The following is a 14,758-nucleotide window of genomic DNA, read 5'->3' on the forward strand; positions in this document are numbered from 1 at the left end:
TCCATGTTCCCCGCACAACAACAAACTCTAAAATGTGAAGTATCAATTAACCCCGTTGCAAATCTTTTCCGTCTTCTCCGGCGGCTTCCGCAAGCCAGATGATGAGAGCGGTGATAAGACTCGTACACACACACACACCGAACACTGTACGTCTCCATGTGCGGTGGGACCAGGATGAGATGGCAGGAAACAGGAAGTGGATTTATTTGAGCACTGATGCCCTGACTCATGCACACACGTGCACAGAAAAATGCACGCACACACATAGAAACACTTACACAGCTGCAGCTGCCTCCGTGCTCACATGAAAGAAGAGGCAAATGCAGAGAGAGAGAGAGAGAGAGATTGAATGTTACTCCCTCTGTGGGAAAGAAAGACCGGAGAGGATAAAGTGATAACTTAATTCCAAGATGTTTGAAGAGGAAGTGTACATGTGAGAGCGCGTGCGCGTAAGACTGTTAAACCTACAGTACAGTACACTACAAGTGAGCCCACAGTACATCTGTGTCAGTGTATTAATATGTGCACAACCGTGAAAGTGTCAACAGTAGTTTATTGCTGATACTTATTATGTCATACAGCAGTTAATCGGCTCTCTGTCTTATAAATCGCTTGGGGGACTTAGCATTTCGCTGTGTCATACCTCACAGAAACATCTGAGGCACCTGCCTAACCAGCTGTGCCACATGCTGACTGAGGCAAGAAAAAGTCACTGTGGCTGTAAAAAATGATCAGAAACAGTAGCTGTGTGACTTATTCACTGAGGCGGAATACGCACATGTTTCAGCCTCTGCTTTTCAGTTGACATAAATGTCCGAATTGCAAGTGATGGTTTTTGATTAATAGATTAAGAATCCGTAACATAATCCCACCGGTAGCCGAAATAACTAAGTGGCATTTCAAATAAACTGAACAGCAGCAAATATTCAGCACTGTGGAAATGTTTTCCAGATTCCATCTTGTGTTTGTTTTTGTTAAAAGTCCCCACGTCCTCAAAGGACGCCCACACCTCTGTTAGCTTAACGTGTACAATCTGTGCACAATTAACATTTCTCTCACACCAACTAATGATTGCATTCATCAACAAATTAACCCATAGATCATGTTTTTCAACTACCTGATTATTGATTAATGTAAAACTCATCCATCTTACGTTCCCAGAGCCTAATATAATAATTGCATTCTTTGTTCGACAATCTGAGTCAGTACAATTATATATATATATATATATATATATATATATATATTAAAAATAGCGCCTACCGTCTGTCATTAGTTCTTACTTTTACCTAACACATTCAAGGATTAAGATGAAATGCTCGTGCCCAGACTGGGTCCTTCATATCTTTATAAACACAACTAAATATAGAGACTGTGAGTAAGTGTTGGTCTAATAACACTTGTAGCTTAGACTTGTTTGTAGCTTGTTTGCACAGCAAATAACCACCATGGTAGCAGTCGTTGACAGCTACCGTAAGGAATACACTGTAAACAAACACATTGGAAAATCAACAGGGTGGCAGAAGCATTTCCACTTGTGAAACATACAGGTATTAAATTTACAAATGCTGCCCATCCCATAATAAGACAACATCAACTATAACTCTAGAATAACTCTATTTGACTATTAAAGACCTTTCATATCAGAATTCACACACACAAACACAAGCAACAACAACATTTGCAAAAGAAATAATAAATATGTATGGCTCTGGGATGCATAATGATATGAAATAATAGTGTAAATGATTTCAAAAGCTGTCTTTGCCCACATGGGTCCAATGAAAACACAAGTGAAGGCCAAGGCTGGAGGAGAAGTGGATCAGAGGCCCCGAGCAACAGTCCAATCAGGCGTGAATAACCCATGTGTGACCCCGTAAATAAATTCTGTCTTTTGCTCCCCTACACGTGCTGACTAAACACAGGAATTCTTAATTCACAATCTTTATCTTATCTACAACAAAGCCGTAGCAATTACTAAACTAAGTGACCAAGTGTTTACTTAAATGAATATTAATTGTAAGGGAGTCACCAACTAAATACAGCGTTATGAGTATATTTAAATATGAATACTGACAACACAATTTTCACTTTCAATTTAAGCTAAAACAGAATTATTATATTTATATATATATATAAATGTATTTTACTCCAAAAGAAATCATCAATAACCAGTCTTCTACCAATCACTGTTTAGCTGCGTGCACCTTATTTCTCAAGTATGAGTATAAGTAGCCCAGGCAGTATCCTGCATGTGCAACCAGTGAGTGTGAGAAATTCTGATCTTCTGAACCTAAACTGATAATTCTCCAGGGCTCTATCTCTGTGTCAGCCCATCAAATATTTTACTGTTGGACTTTCAAAAGGCACGGCTCCCCTTAGGCATACAAATGCGATTCACAGATAAATGTTCTAGTGAGTTACAGCCCGGCTGGAAAGCCATGCAGTCTCACATGGTCTGATTTGTACACGCCAAAGGAGAACTACACATTTTTACAAACAAACACTCCCACACAACACACACACACACACAATTGCACTGAAACACACATGCAACCGTGCACCGTCGTGGACGCACCAACGCCAGGAATATCACACTTTGAGATAGTAAATCAGAATGCCGCCGCTGAACTTCAATTTCACTTCATGCTGCCGCTGTGGAGTCATATCATAACTTACAGCTGGTTACTTACAGCGACACGCGCTCTAAACACACACATGCATGCATGGGCAGATGAGTGAACTCATAGATGCGCAGCGATAGAGCCACGCTCTGTGAGAGGCAGATACTGTGTAAATTGAAACGCGTACATGCACACACAGGCTCACACAGCTGGTTCTCTGTGATCTAAATTCATCAGTATTCTAATCTAGTGAACAGGGTGTGGTTGTTTTATGGATTGTGCTGTTGCTAGATGCATGTGTGCATATGCCCGTCTGGATCTTTTGGAGAGATAGCCTGTTCAGCTGTGGGAGTTTGCATGTGTGTGTGCATGCATGCCACTGTACCGAAGTAGAGGACCTGGTTTCTACTCTTCTACTGCTCCACTAACCCAGAGAATCCATGGGATTGCAAGTGTTCTTTTCCTCCCCCATTTTAAAAAGATGTACTTTTAAAGCTGACATCTCGATTCAAAAATGTGCATTTGATCAAAGACTCTTCCCTTTTTTTGGAGGCTATGCTTGTCCTAAAACCAGTGGAACAGTGGCGACAGAATGACGTCTTCATACCTTAACAAAAAAACCACACATGGAGAACATGGGTGTGCACTGCAGTAGGTAGACTTTATACCTGCAGACAAAACCCAGGGCTGCATAAATCATGCAAACATTTCTGCTATAAACATACAGCATATGATGAAGTCTCCTAGTTATAAGGCCGTAAATGACAGAACCAAATACTATATTTGCAGCATTGGATTTACTCTCGTGTTATCTAATATTGCTCTGACGGCTTTGAAGCATTCCTGAATGAACAGTCAATCCTAAATCACAGACACTTTACGCTAACTCCTTCTTCCAAGTCGATGGCCTCACTTCATCAACAGCCGTTTGAATGATGCTGCAGTGGAAAGGTATAGCAGCGTCCTGCCCGGTGGCACTCGATGTTTGAACAAGGAATTCTAGCAGTGTTTAATTAGCTAATCAAGCCGTGGGGCTACTTGTGCTCATGAATATCTTCTCTGACACCTGTTTCACCTGCTAATAATAATTTGACCTTAATTGATCTCTATGGTTGAATTACGATTAATCATGGAGCACACTGATACAGTGTGTGTCTCAATCTATCTAACATCATTTTAGTTGCATCTGAGAGATGTTCTTTTTATTTTTGTTTTAAAGCATTATCTTTAAATAGTCCCTGCTACCATTGTTCTTAACTTTACTTTTATGTTTAACACACAGAATCTTAGTCTCTGACCCAATTTTATGTCTCACCTGGCTCATCACTTCTGTCAGTTTAGTAAACAGCTTTGGGATTTTATACTGTATGTGGATCATAGCCCCCTGGGGCTGTGTGTGTGTGTGTGTGTGTGTGTGTGTGTGTGTGTGTTCATTCTTTAAATAGCATCTGTACAGAGAGACGTGCGTGTAATGTCCTGCAGGTCTTAACATCAGCGACCTCAAAATGTGACACTTTATGCTAATGCACGGCTCTGGGGAAACACCACAAGGCTGCATAAGAGCTACAACATCCTCAGTGCCCTGCAGATTCCTACTATGAATAAAAAGTTCAACTTTCCTGTAATTGAGATGACTGTCTTCCTGGTTACCCCCCGAATTCTGGAGATTCCTGTTTCTTATTCTCATCCTGAACCGTGTGCATTTACGGGACTCAGCTTGTTCACACAGAAACTGCAAGAACACGAAAATATATTTCAAAAGCAAAACACATGAGTATAAAATAAAATCCTCACCAATGTTGCAATTAACATTTCTGTGGTTTTGAGAAGGCATACTTCAAAGTCTTCTAAACCTTAAATCTTTGGCTTTGTTTTGAAAATACATTTTTGAGTGTATGAACAGATTCAATTATGTGTTCACTATGTTTTTATTGCTGTCTATGTGCAGGCTGACCTTCACAAAAACTGACCACTTCATGCGTGTATGCCTCCACCAACGAGTCAGGTTGCATATTACATATCTGCATATCTGTCTACTCAATCTAATCAGTTCATTCAGTTACGCCTTTAATGGCATGGAGATGCAGTGACAGTGATAATAATAACAAAAGAGCAAGTTAAAATTTGCAGAACTTGTATTTTGATTTGAGGTCATAAAAAAAAAACACATTTCACTTGTAGCTAAAAGTGCTTTTGCAATTGTTTGTGTTTAGTCATTATTCATATACCGCTATAACTTACTTGACTTCATCTCAAAGCACAAAACACAAAACACTAAATAACAAGTTATCCAATCCTCTTCACCTCTAGGAGGGTTATACTGTTTATTCACGAGGAGCAGCTGGCATTGACATAAATAAGCAGAATAATAATAGTAAAATTGAACCTCTGTGAAGGACATTGATGATTTTCATTCTGATTTGGTTGAGAATAACAGTGTCCCAACACTGCTTACAATGCTCTGTCTATTACCAAGAGATCAATAGCACTTGAGCTGAATGTCATTATGGTTATTAGGCTTGCTTGTCTGTATGGTGATGAGGCATGAGGACATTATGCAGGGGGTTGTGTCTGTGCATACGTGTGAGTGAGTACATGAGCGTTCTCATAAGTGTTCCTTCTTGTGTTTCCGCTAATGTAGTGTATTATGCATGTGTGTGTCATGTGTGCAGAATACTCCCGTTCAGTGATATACCGCACCTCTTATGAATACTGAAGTTTCAGTGGGAGTCAGAGGGAGAATGAGGGAGCAGTTTCAAGGTGAGTGGGAGAGAGAGAGAGTGATGGAGAGGGGAGAGGGAAAGGTGAGAGCACAGATACACAGAGTGAAAACAAGATAAGGGAGACAAATACAGTGAGATCAAGCACATTGTTGAACCGGGTGACACGTAAGGCTGTAATGAATCAAAGAAAATAAAAATAAATGTCTCCCTCATGTAAAACTGCCAAACATATATCATCCGATGTTTCAGTCAACTTTAAAAAATAGCTACGAGTAAATGTTTCCTCCTATTTGTGCAAGTTTCTGTAAAGTACATATCAAAACTGTTTTTTTGCCATCTACTTTTCAAAATTTACACAAATTTACATACATATAAACACGGATTTGTCCAGTGTCAGAGGGATGAAAGTTGGAGTAATGCATTGTTTATTATGTATTGCTTTGCTTTTTTTCTTGTAACAAGAAAATTGGAATATAAATATAAAGTCGATATGAAACTCTGGGCTATATAATAACTGTAAACTGTATCCATGGCCACGTGCTGAGCTGTTAAAATAAACATAAATTTTTAATACTACATTAACTGCCAGTGAGGTCCCTTTCAGCGCGACTTAGTATATGGTGGGTAACATCAAAAAGCAATGCTGTTGCCAAGGTAACCACCAGTGTAATATACATAGTGCATTTCGAATTTATACCTGGCAGCTAATAAGAAATAAGAATTTGTCACGGCCATCGCACATGCCACAGGGACCTGTCATTTATATATCCAGCCCATAGTGCCGGATTTTTCCTCACATTAAATTTTCATGGTGCCAACTCACAAAAAAAGATAGAAAGCATCATCATTCCTCTATAAGAAGAGTAAAAGGTTCTGGTTTGTTTGAATAATTTAAAACAATCACAATCAAACTGTCATTGTTAGCTTGAGAGCAAATATTTTCTCTAAAAGATGAATGCGATACAGTCCTTAAAGACAGATAAAATGTTTCTGTAGTCCATTATGTTTACACTCAAACGCAAAGCTGATTTGTTAGCATAATTAGATGTAACACTCCTCAAATAACAGCTGATAGTGTGTCTATAGATCTTTAATTAGCTGACAATGAAGGGGAATGAACAAGAAAACAAGAAAAGAGAACCGACTGGGCTAAATAATAGAAATCCTGGTGAGAAAGGATATGGATAGAGGCAGATGGAGAGGAGGGAAGCAAGGAGACAGGTGGAGAATGAGAGATAAGACATGGAGACTGACTGTCAGGAGAATGATAGGAGTAGAAAGTGAACTTTGTCTGTAGAAAGAGGAGAAGTAGGAGAGGACAGAGATGAAACAGATAGATGGAGAAGGAGCAAAGGCAAGAGAGATGAATGGATATTGGGAAAAACAGAGGTTCAGAAAGAGTGATGTAACCTGAGAGGATAAGAAGAATGGGATGTGGCAGAGGGGAGTGGAGGGGTCAGAGAATCAGCGCTGTGTATAGACTCTGAAGGACATTGACAAGAAGCAGCCAGAAGAAAAAAAAAAAGGTTGTTTCAGCAAAATATTCTAAGAGGCAGTCTCCTGGTGTGTGTGTGTGTGTGTGTGTGTGTGTGTGTGTGTGTGTGTGTGTGTGTGTGTGTGTGTGTGTGCGTGTTACTTTCTCATGACATCGGTAGGAAGAGGATTAGGATCTCCCACTTTGATAACAGCTTAATGCCACCTAAAGGCGGTGGGTGGTATTTTAGAAAGGGAGCTCTTCTAATAACTCTTCTACACCATAGCCTGGAGAATAATGTTGTTTTTTTTCAGAGACTATGCATAAATGTTCATCGACTTACTTATATACTGTATACTGCAGAAAAGCTCCTCTCCTTTCCTCTCCTCTCCTCTCCTCTCCTCTCCAAGCCTCCTTGCCACCAAAAGCATGGGGGCACCAGCATCCCCATCAAAGCTTACTTCAAAGTCAAACTCTATAGTTTTGCTAAGATGCAAATAACTTCTTTATGTAAATAAAGTCACACGTCGGTTCAAAGTAACTTGACAGCGGAGGAGATCAAAGGAAAATGGCATTTCTTGCCACTGACATTCATATGCACACACATAATTTGGACTCATTGAAATGGAGAGGACAAGCATGGAGATGATGACGATGGACAGAAGGGGGAAGAAAGAGAGACGTGAAAGCTGAAAAATGAGCACGGATGAGAGACGGGGAGAACACAGTAAGGGCTGGGGGAGGTTTAGTGGGAAGATTTGACAGAGAGGAAGACAGAGAGAGAACAAACAGTGTCAGAGTAACGTTATTGAGGACAGGGATCTTGTCCTATTAAATATAGATGGCTCTGTTATGGGACATGAAATATACATGGAATACTAGGCTGACATCTGTATCATCTGCGTTAAGAGGCATGTCTGTGGAGATGGATAGAAGGAAGCCAGCTCCAGTAAAACAGCAAGATGAGAGGCGATGTGCTGAGAAAGAATCTAGGGAGGTGACACAGACTAAAGAAAGACAGGGAGAGAGAGAGACATCAGGGTAAGACAAGGATCTTGACAGCTTTTGATCTGAGGCCAGTGGGGCCACCATTTTTCTTTTCTTTTTTTTCTGCAGACAAGGGCTTTTCCTACGATGGGGATCAATATTTTATTGTTGTGTCTTGTTGTGCGGTTGATCCTCAGTGTTTAAGTGTTAATCTCAGGTCCTCACTCCGTGTGGCCACGACAGGTCCCGTGGGACTTATTAACAGAGCAGGGCTTCTAACCCCGGTGTTCTGGCTAAGACTTCCATTAGGCTCACATATATCCCTTAACCCTTGGGGTCATGACCTCTACAACTCTTCTGAACCAATGGACAAAGGCAGCATTGCAATGTAGTCAATGCAGGAATAAAGGCAGCACAGAAAACAGAAGTCACAGTGAACAGAGCACAACTTCAGCTTTTTTTTTGACAATAAACATAAGATTTTCCTTATGTGCCCTGCTAGATGAAACTCTGGCTTCCTGTATGGAACAAGATTTGACTTTCCTTCCCTGTTCTTCACTCACTTTAGCAATATTTGGAAGAAAATCAGACCAGAACTATTTATGATCAGTACAAAAATGGCAAAAATGTTTTTCCACTTAGTCCATTCCTGCTGCTATAAATCAGTGGCTGAGCAATGCAGCTATAAGCCAAATGTTATTCTGTTCATTACATTGGTTGCGACCTAGAATAGATTGTACCTTTGCCTCAGCCTCTTTCTTGTAACTTGAAACACTATGACTGCGTGAGCACAAACAGCCCCCACAAAACATTTGCCTTTTCTATATGTTGAAATAACTATTTTATTAGAAGTCTTTTATTTTGATAGTATATATATGTGGTACATGCCCAGTTGCTTGGAGCCACAATACACACAAAGCAGTAATGTCACCACACACATACACATACCCACACACACACTTTTGACTTGTTATTAGCTGATATCATAAACATTTAATCTTTGCCTCTGTCTCCAGTTGCTAGGAACCAGTATGAGCGAATGGGCAGTGATGTCACCATGCAGTGCGGCTCGCTGGACAATGACGCATCAGTGTCATGGAAGGTGAACGGCACAGATGTGAAGGCCCAGCACCGTCTAGAAGGTCCCAGACTGATCCTGACCCAAGTGGACCTGGGCCACAATGGGCTCTACAGCTGCTTTCAGAACCCCAACGGCGAGAGGCGTGACACCATCTATCTGCACATCGGCAGTAAGTAGCTAGCTGGGTATCATTTCACAGAAGACTCGACGTATCGTCAATCATCACAGAGGTGAAATTGGGTCATTGCAGAAGCAAAAAGTGAAATAAAGCAAAACATACGGTGCAATTACTACTCCAAAAGGAATCTACAGCATGAATTATTAATGAGAAAAGTCATGAGTTATTTTGTATGTATGGAAAGAGAAAAACAATATACCAGAATATGAAAACATGACTTCCAGCTGACTTGACCTCAAGCACCATGGTAATGCTCATCATCTTGTTATGACTCTATAATAGCTGTCCTGCAGGCTGTTGCACCACTTATGTGACAGTACAGACGTGGCTTATTGAACATTGTGATGGAAAAAGGAGAAGCACCACACACATTTCTGATGATGCAGAGCTAAGATATGACCCACAGTACACGCAATATACACATCTAACGTGTTGGTGTCCATACTGTATGTAACATAAAAGCACCAAATCACAAGATGCCATTGATCTGTTGATCAAGCTGTCAAGCTGAACCAGACTAAGTGATTCTAGAGCTTCACTCAACCTGTCTAGAAATTCACAACAGCCTCTAGAGCATTTTAAAGCTTTTGTACTTTGTGCAGCTGACTTTGTTTGGAGGAGAGTGGAAGCTACCATCACCACAATTTGCTTTGTGGTAACGTAAATACTGACACATATTATTTAAGGCATTAATCACATAGCCACCCAATTACTGCTACAATAGGGTTGAATAGATTTGCACATAATGTCAAGTGCTGACATTAAGACCTCGTGTTAACAACACTATAATATTGATGCTCTTTTGCACAAAATGAAAGAATGATTAAACTACATGCAGCTGGCTACTAAATTACCAGGATGCTGTTTTAATAGACTGACATTAATTGGTGTACCCTTTAGCCTTTAGCTAAATTTTAATAGTAAGTTATAATATTTGAATGCCTTTTTCATTTACATTTTAAATGCTAATATAAGAGTTGAATTGTCATGAACAGTCCATACAGTGGGACCCGCTGCCAACTGACTAGCTCTAATGATGAGTTGTTACAATGACATTGGTCATTCTGTTGTTACGGCTGTGCATTTTAATAATCATACAATAGCTAAATGGGTGTCGATTTAACGGCATGTCATCGTGGCCTGTGAGTTGGCTACGGCTTCCTTTGAGATCCATTATCCTGATGGTGAAGGTTTTACACACTAGGCCTGTGCATAATAATGGTGTTGAGATAGGATAGACTTGTAAATGACAAGTACCCCAGAGGATGATGACGGGAACACCTGTGTTAAATGTGGTATTTAGCTCAAGTGAAATATCTTTGTTCATGCATGGATTAACTTTTTAAAGTGCACGTTTAAACAAAATGAACAGAAGGACTCAGAGAGTGGAGTGCTCATTTGGTCATTATTTCAAAGTTTGTTTGAGGACATTGTTATTGAGATACTTCATTTTGTGACGCTAGTTGTAACATTAGTTAAGTGTGCACCATCATTGCATATTGTTACTCTTGTGAATTTACTGTGTTAGTTTGTGAAAAATAGCGCTATTGATACTGTGTTCATGGATTATATTGTAAATTTTCAAGTAGGCCCCACTGGGTTTATCTAAGGCAAAAACAGAGTGTGTGTTTCGAGTTTTATTTCTTTTACATCTGCTGATACCTCCGATTTATTGCGACAACTGCCTCTTCTAATCAACACCTGAACCTCCTCCTTTCTCCTTCAGCTTGATTGTTCAATTCATCTGCCAGCACAGTAATGCTCCATGATTGATGGCCGCCTGTCTTTTCTTAAATGATCGGTTGGAGAAAAACATTTTTTAGTCAAAAGGAATATTTGAAAGTAGACAAACCAAGGGTGCACGTCTGCGTTATCTCTGCTGGACAGCATTTCCTCACATATGTATAAGTAATCAGTTTCCGTCCCTCTGTATTAGAGTCTGTTGGTAGTCTAAGGAATAGGTAACACTCTACATTAAAGGAATCCTTCTACAGCTGCTAGCTGGCCAGCTTAAATACCTCTTTGTTATGATGGCTGGCCACTTCAGAACGGAGCCAAAAGTGACATGTTTTTGATACACTGCACGAGAAAAACCTTGATTCATCACTTGCATGACACTGAAAAATACACTGCCCATCAGAAAAGTCACACACTCTAATATTTTGTTGAACCGCCTTCAGTTTTGACTGCGGCACACGGCATCGGTTCGATAACCTTCTGCAATGTCACATTTATTTCCGTCCAGGGTTGCATTCATTTTTTGATCTTGTATCGATGATGGGAGAGTCTTTTCTAGTACATCTCAAAGAGTCTTAATGGTGTTCACTCTTGAACAGGGTAAATCTGGACTCATCAGACCACATGACCTTCTTTTAGTTGTTTCATCAATCTCCTCAGATGTTTTCTTTATTTGATTCATGCCAATAACTTGACCCTTATGAAACAGATTCACACTGTTTCTGACATGTTTAAGAAATGAGAAGCTACTCACTGCATCAGTTAGTGTTAAATAACTTGTTGCCAGCTGAACAATAATCATCCATGCAGTAATTATCCAGTGTGAGGCTCTTAGTTAAATCCAAGTGGTGACTTTTTTTTGGACAGGCAGCTGATACCAGTTTTATTCTTTCTGACACTCTTATATTACACCTCAGGTCTAAACCAGAGAAAAGCAGTTTGCAAGAAACTGATCTGGCTGGTCCCATTGCCTCACCTGCACTGAGTCAAAATGTCACCATAGTAAATAGGCTGTCAGTCTAGTATACAGCATAAATCAAAGCAGTTTGAGGACAGAATGGCCTTTTTGAAAACACGATGAGCGAATGTCACCATCAACTAAACAGAAAAACCACACCTGAATGATTTGGTCCACTTGTCAGCAGAACCGGTAGAAAGCCGAGCACTTTACCCCATCAAGATTTTTTTTCCCAAGCTGATGTTAACTGTAACATTTCCATGCAAATGTTTGATGAATGAGACAGAATGGAAGTGTGACAGTTTGGTTAATCATATCGGCAATGATGAATTACTGGATGCTGAAATAAGACTGAATTAATGGGACTTTTATGTTATGGTAGATTATGTCAGCAGGGTGAATAATGCCATGCATAAACAGACTATAATATGTGTGTGTGTGTGTGTGTGTGTGTGTGTGTGTCAAGGAGAAAAGAAAGTGTGAGAGATGCTGCATGTCTGCGTGGAAGCTAGTGCACGTGTGTGCATGAGTTTCCTTCCACCAGTGGCGATTTTGTGCATCATAATGACACTTTGGTGGTCTCGAACAATGTGCGCGTGCGAGGGAGAAACGTAGTTACACTGTGTAACTATTCATCAGGGCTGAATTACAAGTTTGTGGGAACAGTACCCTAGTGGTCTGGCCTGGCAGTGAATATAATTGGCTTGATAACAGTTGGTGATTTTATGACATGTTCAATGCACACTCTGGGGCGACATTGACTTTAATTCTACCTTTCAAGCTACAGAGGCTCAGATTGCAATCTCACACTTTGTCTCACACTCTTTTCCTAACGGATCTTTTCTGTGTTTGCCTCTTTTTTTTTTTTTTTTTAATCTGTTATCACTCCCCCCACTGTTCCCTGCTATTTGTGTACTTATCTTTTTTTATCTGAATTTTCCATTATGTTAGCTGTCAACTACAAAACTTTTAGACACAGTGATAATGACATCATGACATGCTACACTTGTTGTGATTACCATCATGATGATAGTTTGGTATTATGCAGTGTTTATGACTTACACCCGGGGCTTGTTATATTTTACACAGATAGAAGTGTTGTCAGGAGAATAGCGCTGAGCCATCTGTCTGTGCTTTTTTGGAATTTAGTTTTTTTCCCTCAGACTTTGTGACTATATGTCAAGTTGCCTGCTCAGTCTCTTTGTCACTTGTATACATATCCTTTTATGACATTTTGTTTTTGTTTCCACCATCCATTTTTTCTTCCGTGCCTCTGCTTCACTGTCTCCGGGTCCTCCATCCATCCTCTGCCACCCTGTCTCAGTCTGTCACTGTGTTTTGGCTTGTAGTATGAGGCGTCTGTGAGCTGTGTGTTTACCCTGGCTACAATTAAGAGCAGGGGACGTCACACTACGTCTCTGAACGCATCCATTTATACGTGTGTTTGCTCCACTTTCGTGCCAAATGTTTGTAATCTTTTTGCAGGCATGAGTCGACATCATGTCTACACAGTGAGCCCATAGTAGTGTGTGTGTGTGTGTTTCATGTTGACTTGAATTTTCATTTCAAAGTGAAATGCTGATGTGATGTGTGTTTGATGCTTCTCTTCCTCGTTTCCTGGTTGTATGATATATATGTTCCATCTCTTTAGATACATTAAAACCTACAATTAAAAAGTACAAACTGCGTGCTGGCATGTCTGCTGAGGTGTAAAAGCAAGTACTGTCTGTAGCACCAGACTACTTAATCATATCTTCAAAAACACTTATCTTCAAAATGTGAATTGATGTACAGTAATAGCAAGAGAGAAAAAATGACAGCTTGATAACAACATATGAAAGAGTATTGACAGTAAAAGTTCATTAGAATTTAATAAGAGGTCATAAAACTCTGGCGCTGTTTGGTGAAAAACATCTTTTCCCTACGCTGCCACAATGGGGACGTTTATTGCTGGTCTGCCCTTTCTCTGGCTTTGTCCATTCTTCTGTCTGTTGCTGTCTTCAGTGGCCGTCAGCTAAACAATTTATGGCAGCTGAACATGTGCCGCCCCTCCCAGCTAACACAACATCAACTGCAGTGGGTCATATATCCGGCTAGTCACGATAGTAACCTGTCAGCCTGGAAGACACAAGGTCCTCCAGAGAACGGCCAATCAACCAGTAAACCTGAAGCTTTTTCACCGGCTGCGTGGAAATTCTACTACTGTAGTTTGGTAGAAATAGACTTGAACTCTGATAATGTGCTTTTTTTAGCCATTGGTTCACTGTGTGGTGAAAACTTTATAACTAACATAATGCACAAAATATCCTCTACTGTGGACTCACTTTTTTCCCTCTATAGGTAGTACAGTTTGTGAATCTTTAATGACAGTGATCAGTTGTCAAAATGAAAGCCTACGTCATGTCAAAAAAGGATGATATTGTCTCAGGGGTGTCCTCTTCAGTGGTAACCATTTGTCCCTAAATGCGATGATTTGGTGTAGAGCTGTGAAATTGCAATGGCCCTCCAAACATCAGGCCGTGCATATCTAAAAGCTCTGTCACTGATCACTCCCCATCTTTAGAGCCCATTAGCCAGCTACTCAGCCACTCAGCGTGCAAGTCAGACACTCAGCCTGCCAGCTGACACTAGACAAGAAGTGATACTTCTTTCTTTTTTTTTTTTCTCCTCTCAAATTCTTGACAGATAATTCATGAGACAATCAAGGACACTCCAGACAGAACACTCCCGTTGCCGTAATGGCAAATTTCTAAACATCCATAATAAAGAAAGAAACATTTATATTGTGAGCAAGAGTGGTGTCTGTTTAGTAATGAATTTGTACCATAAATCATCACACAAGGAAAGGGGTTCTAAGTTTGGCACTGACTCATTCTTGTAAACAATCCAGTCTGAGCTGCTCTCAGATCATAGCAATGTGATTCTGTAAACACAGTTGTGGTGTAGACTTTTTTTTTTCTTAATGATAACAGCTATAAAAGAAAATGTAACAGTCA

At 40.1% G+C, this 14,758-nt stretch overlaps 1 protein-coding gene across 2 annotated transcripts in view; it reads left to right on the plus strand.

The window, feature by feature from the left end:
• The window catches only part of cntfr (ciliary neurotrophic factor receptor), a 174,473-nt gene that overhangs the window by 90,849 nt on the left and 68,866 nt on the right, over positions 1–14,758 (plus strand). For both annotated transcript variants that reach the window (XM_026338945.1, XM_026338944.1), the window contains one exon: positions 8,825–9,058. In XM_026338945.1, the coding sequence (XP_026194730.1) occupies positions 8,825–9,058 (234 nt within the window). The remainder of the gene's footprint in view (positions 1–8,824; positions 9,059–14,758) is intronic.

Source organism: Anabas testudineus, chromosome 22 (assembly GCF_900324465.2).
Source record: "Anabas testudineus chromosome 22, fAnaTes1.2, whole genome shotgun sequence".
Taxonomy (NCBI): Eukaryota; Metazoa; Chordata; class Actinopteri; order Anabantiformes; family Anabantidae; genus Anabas; species Anabas testudineus.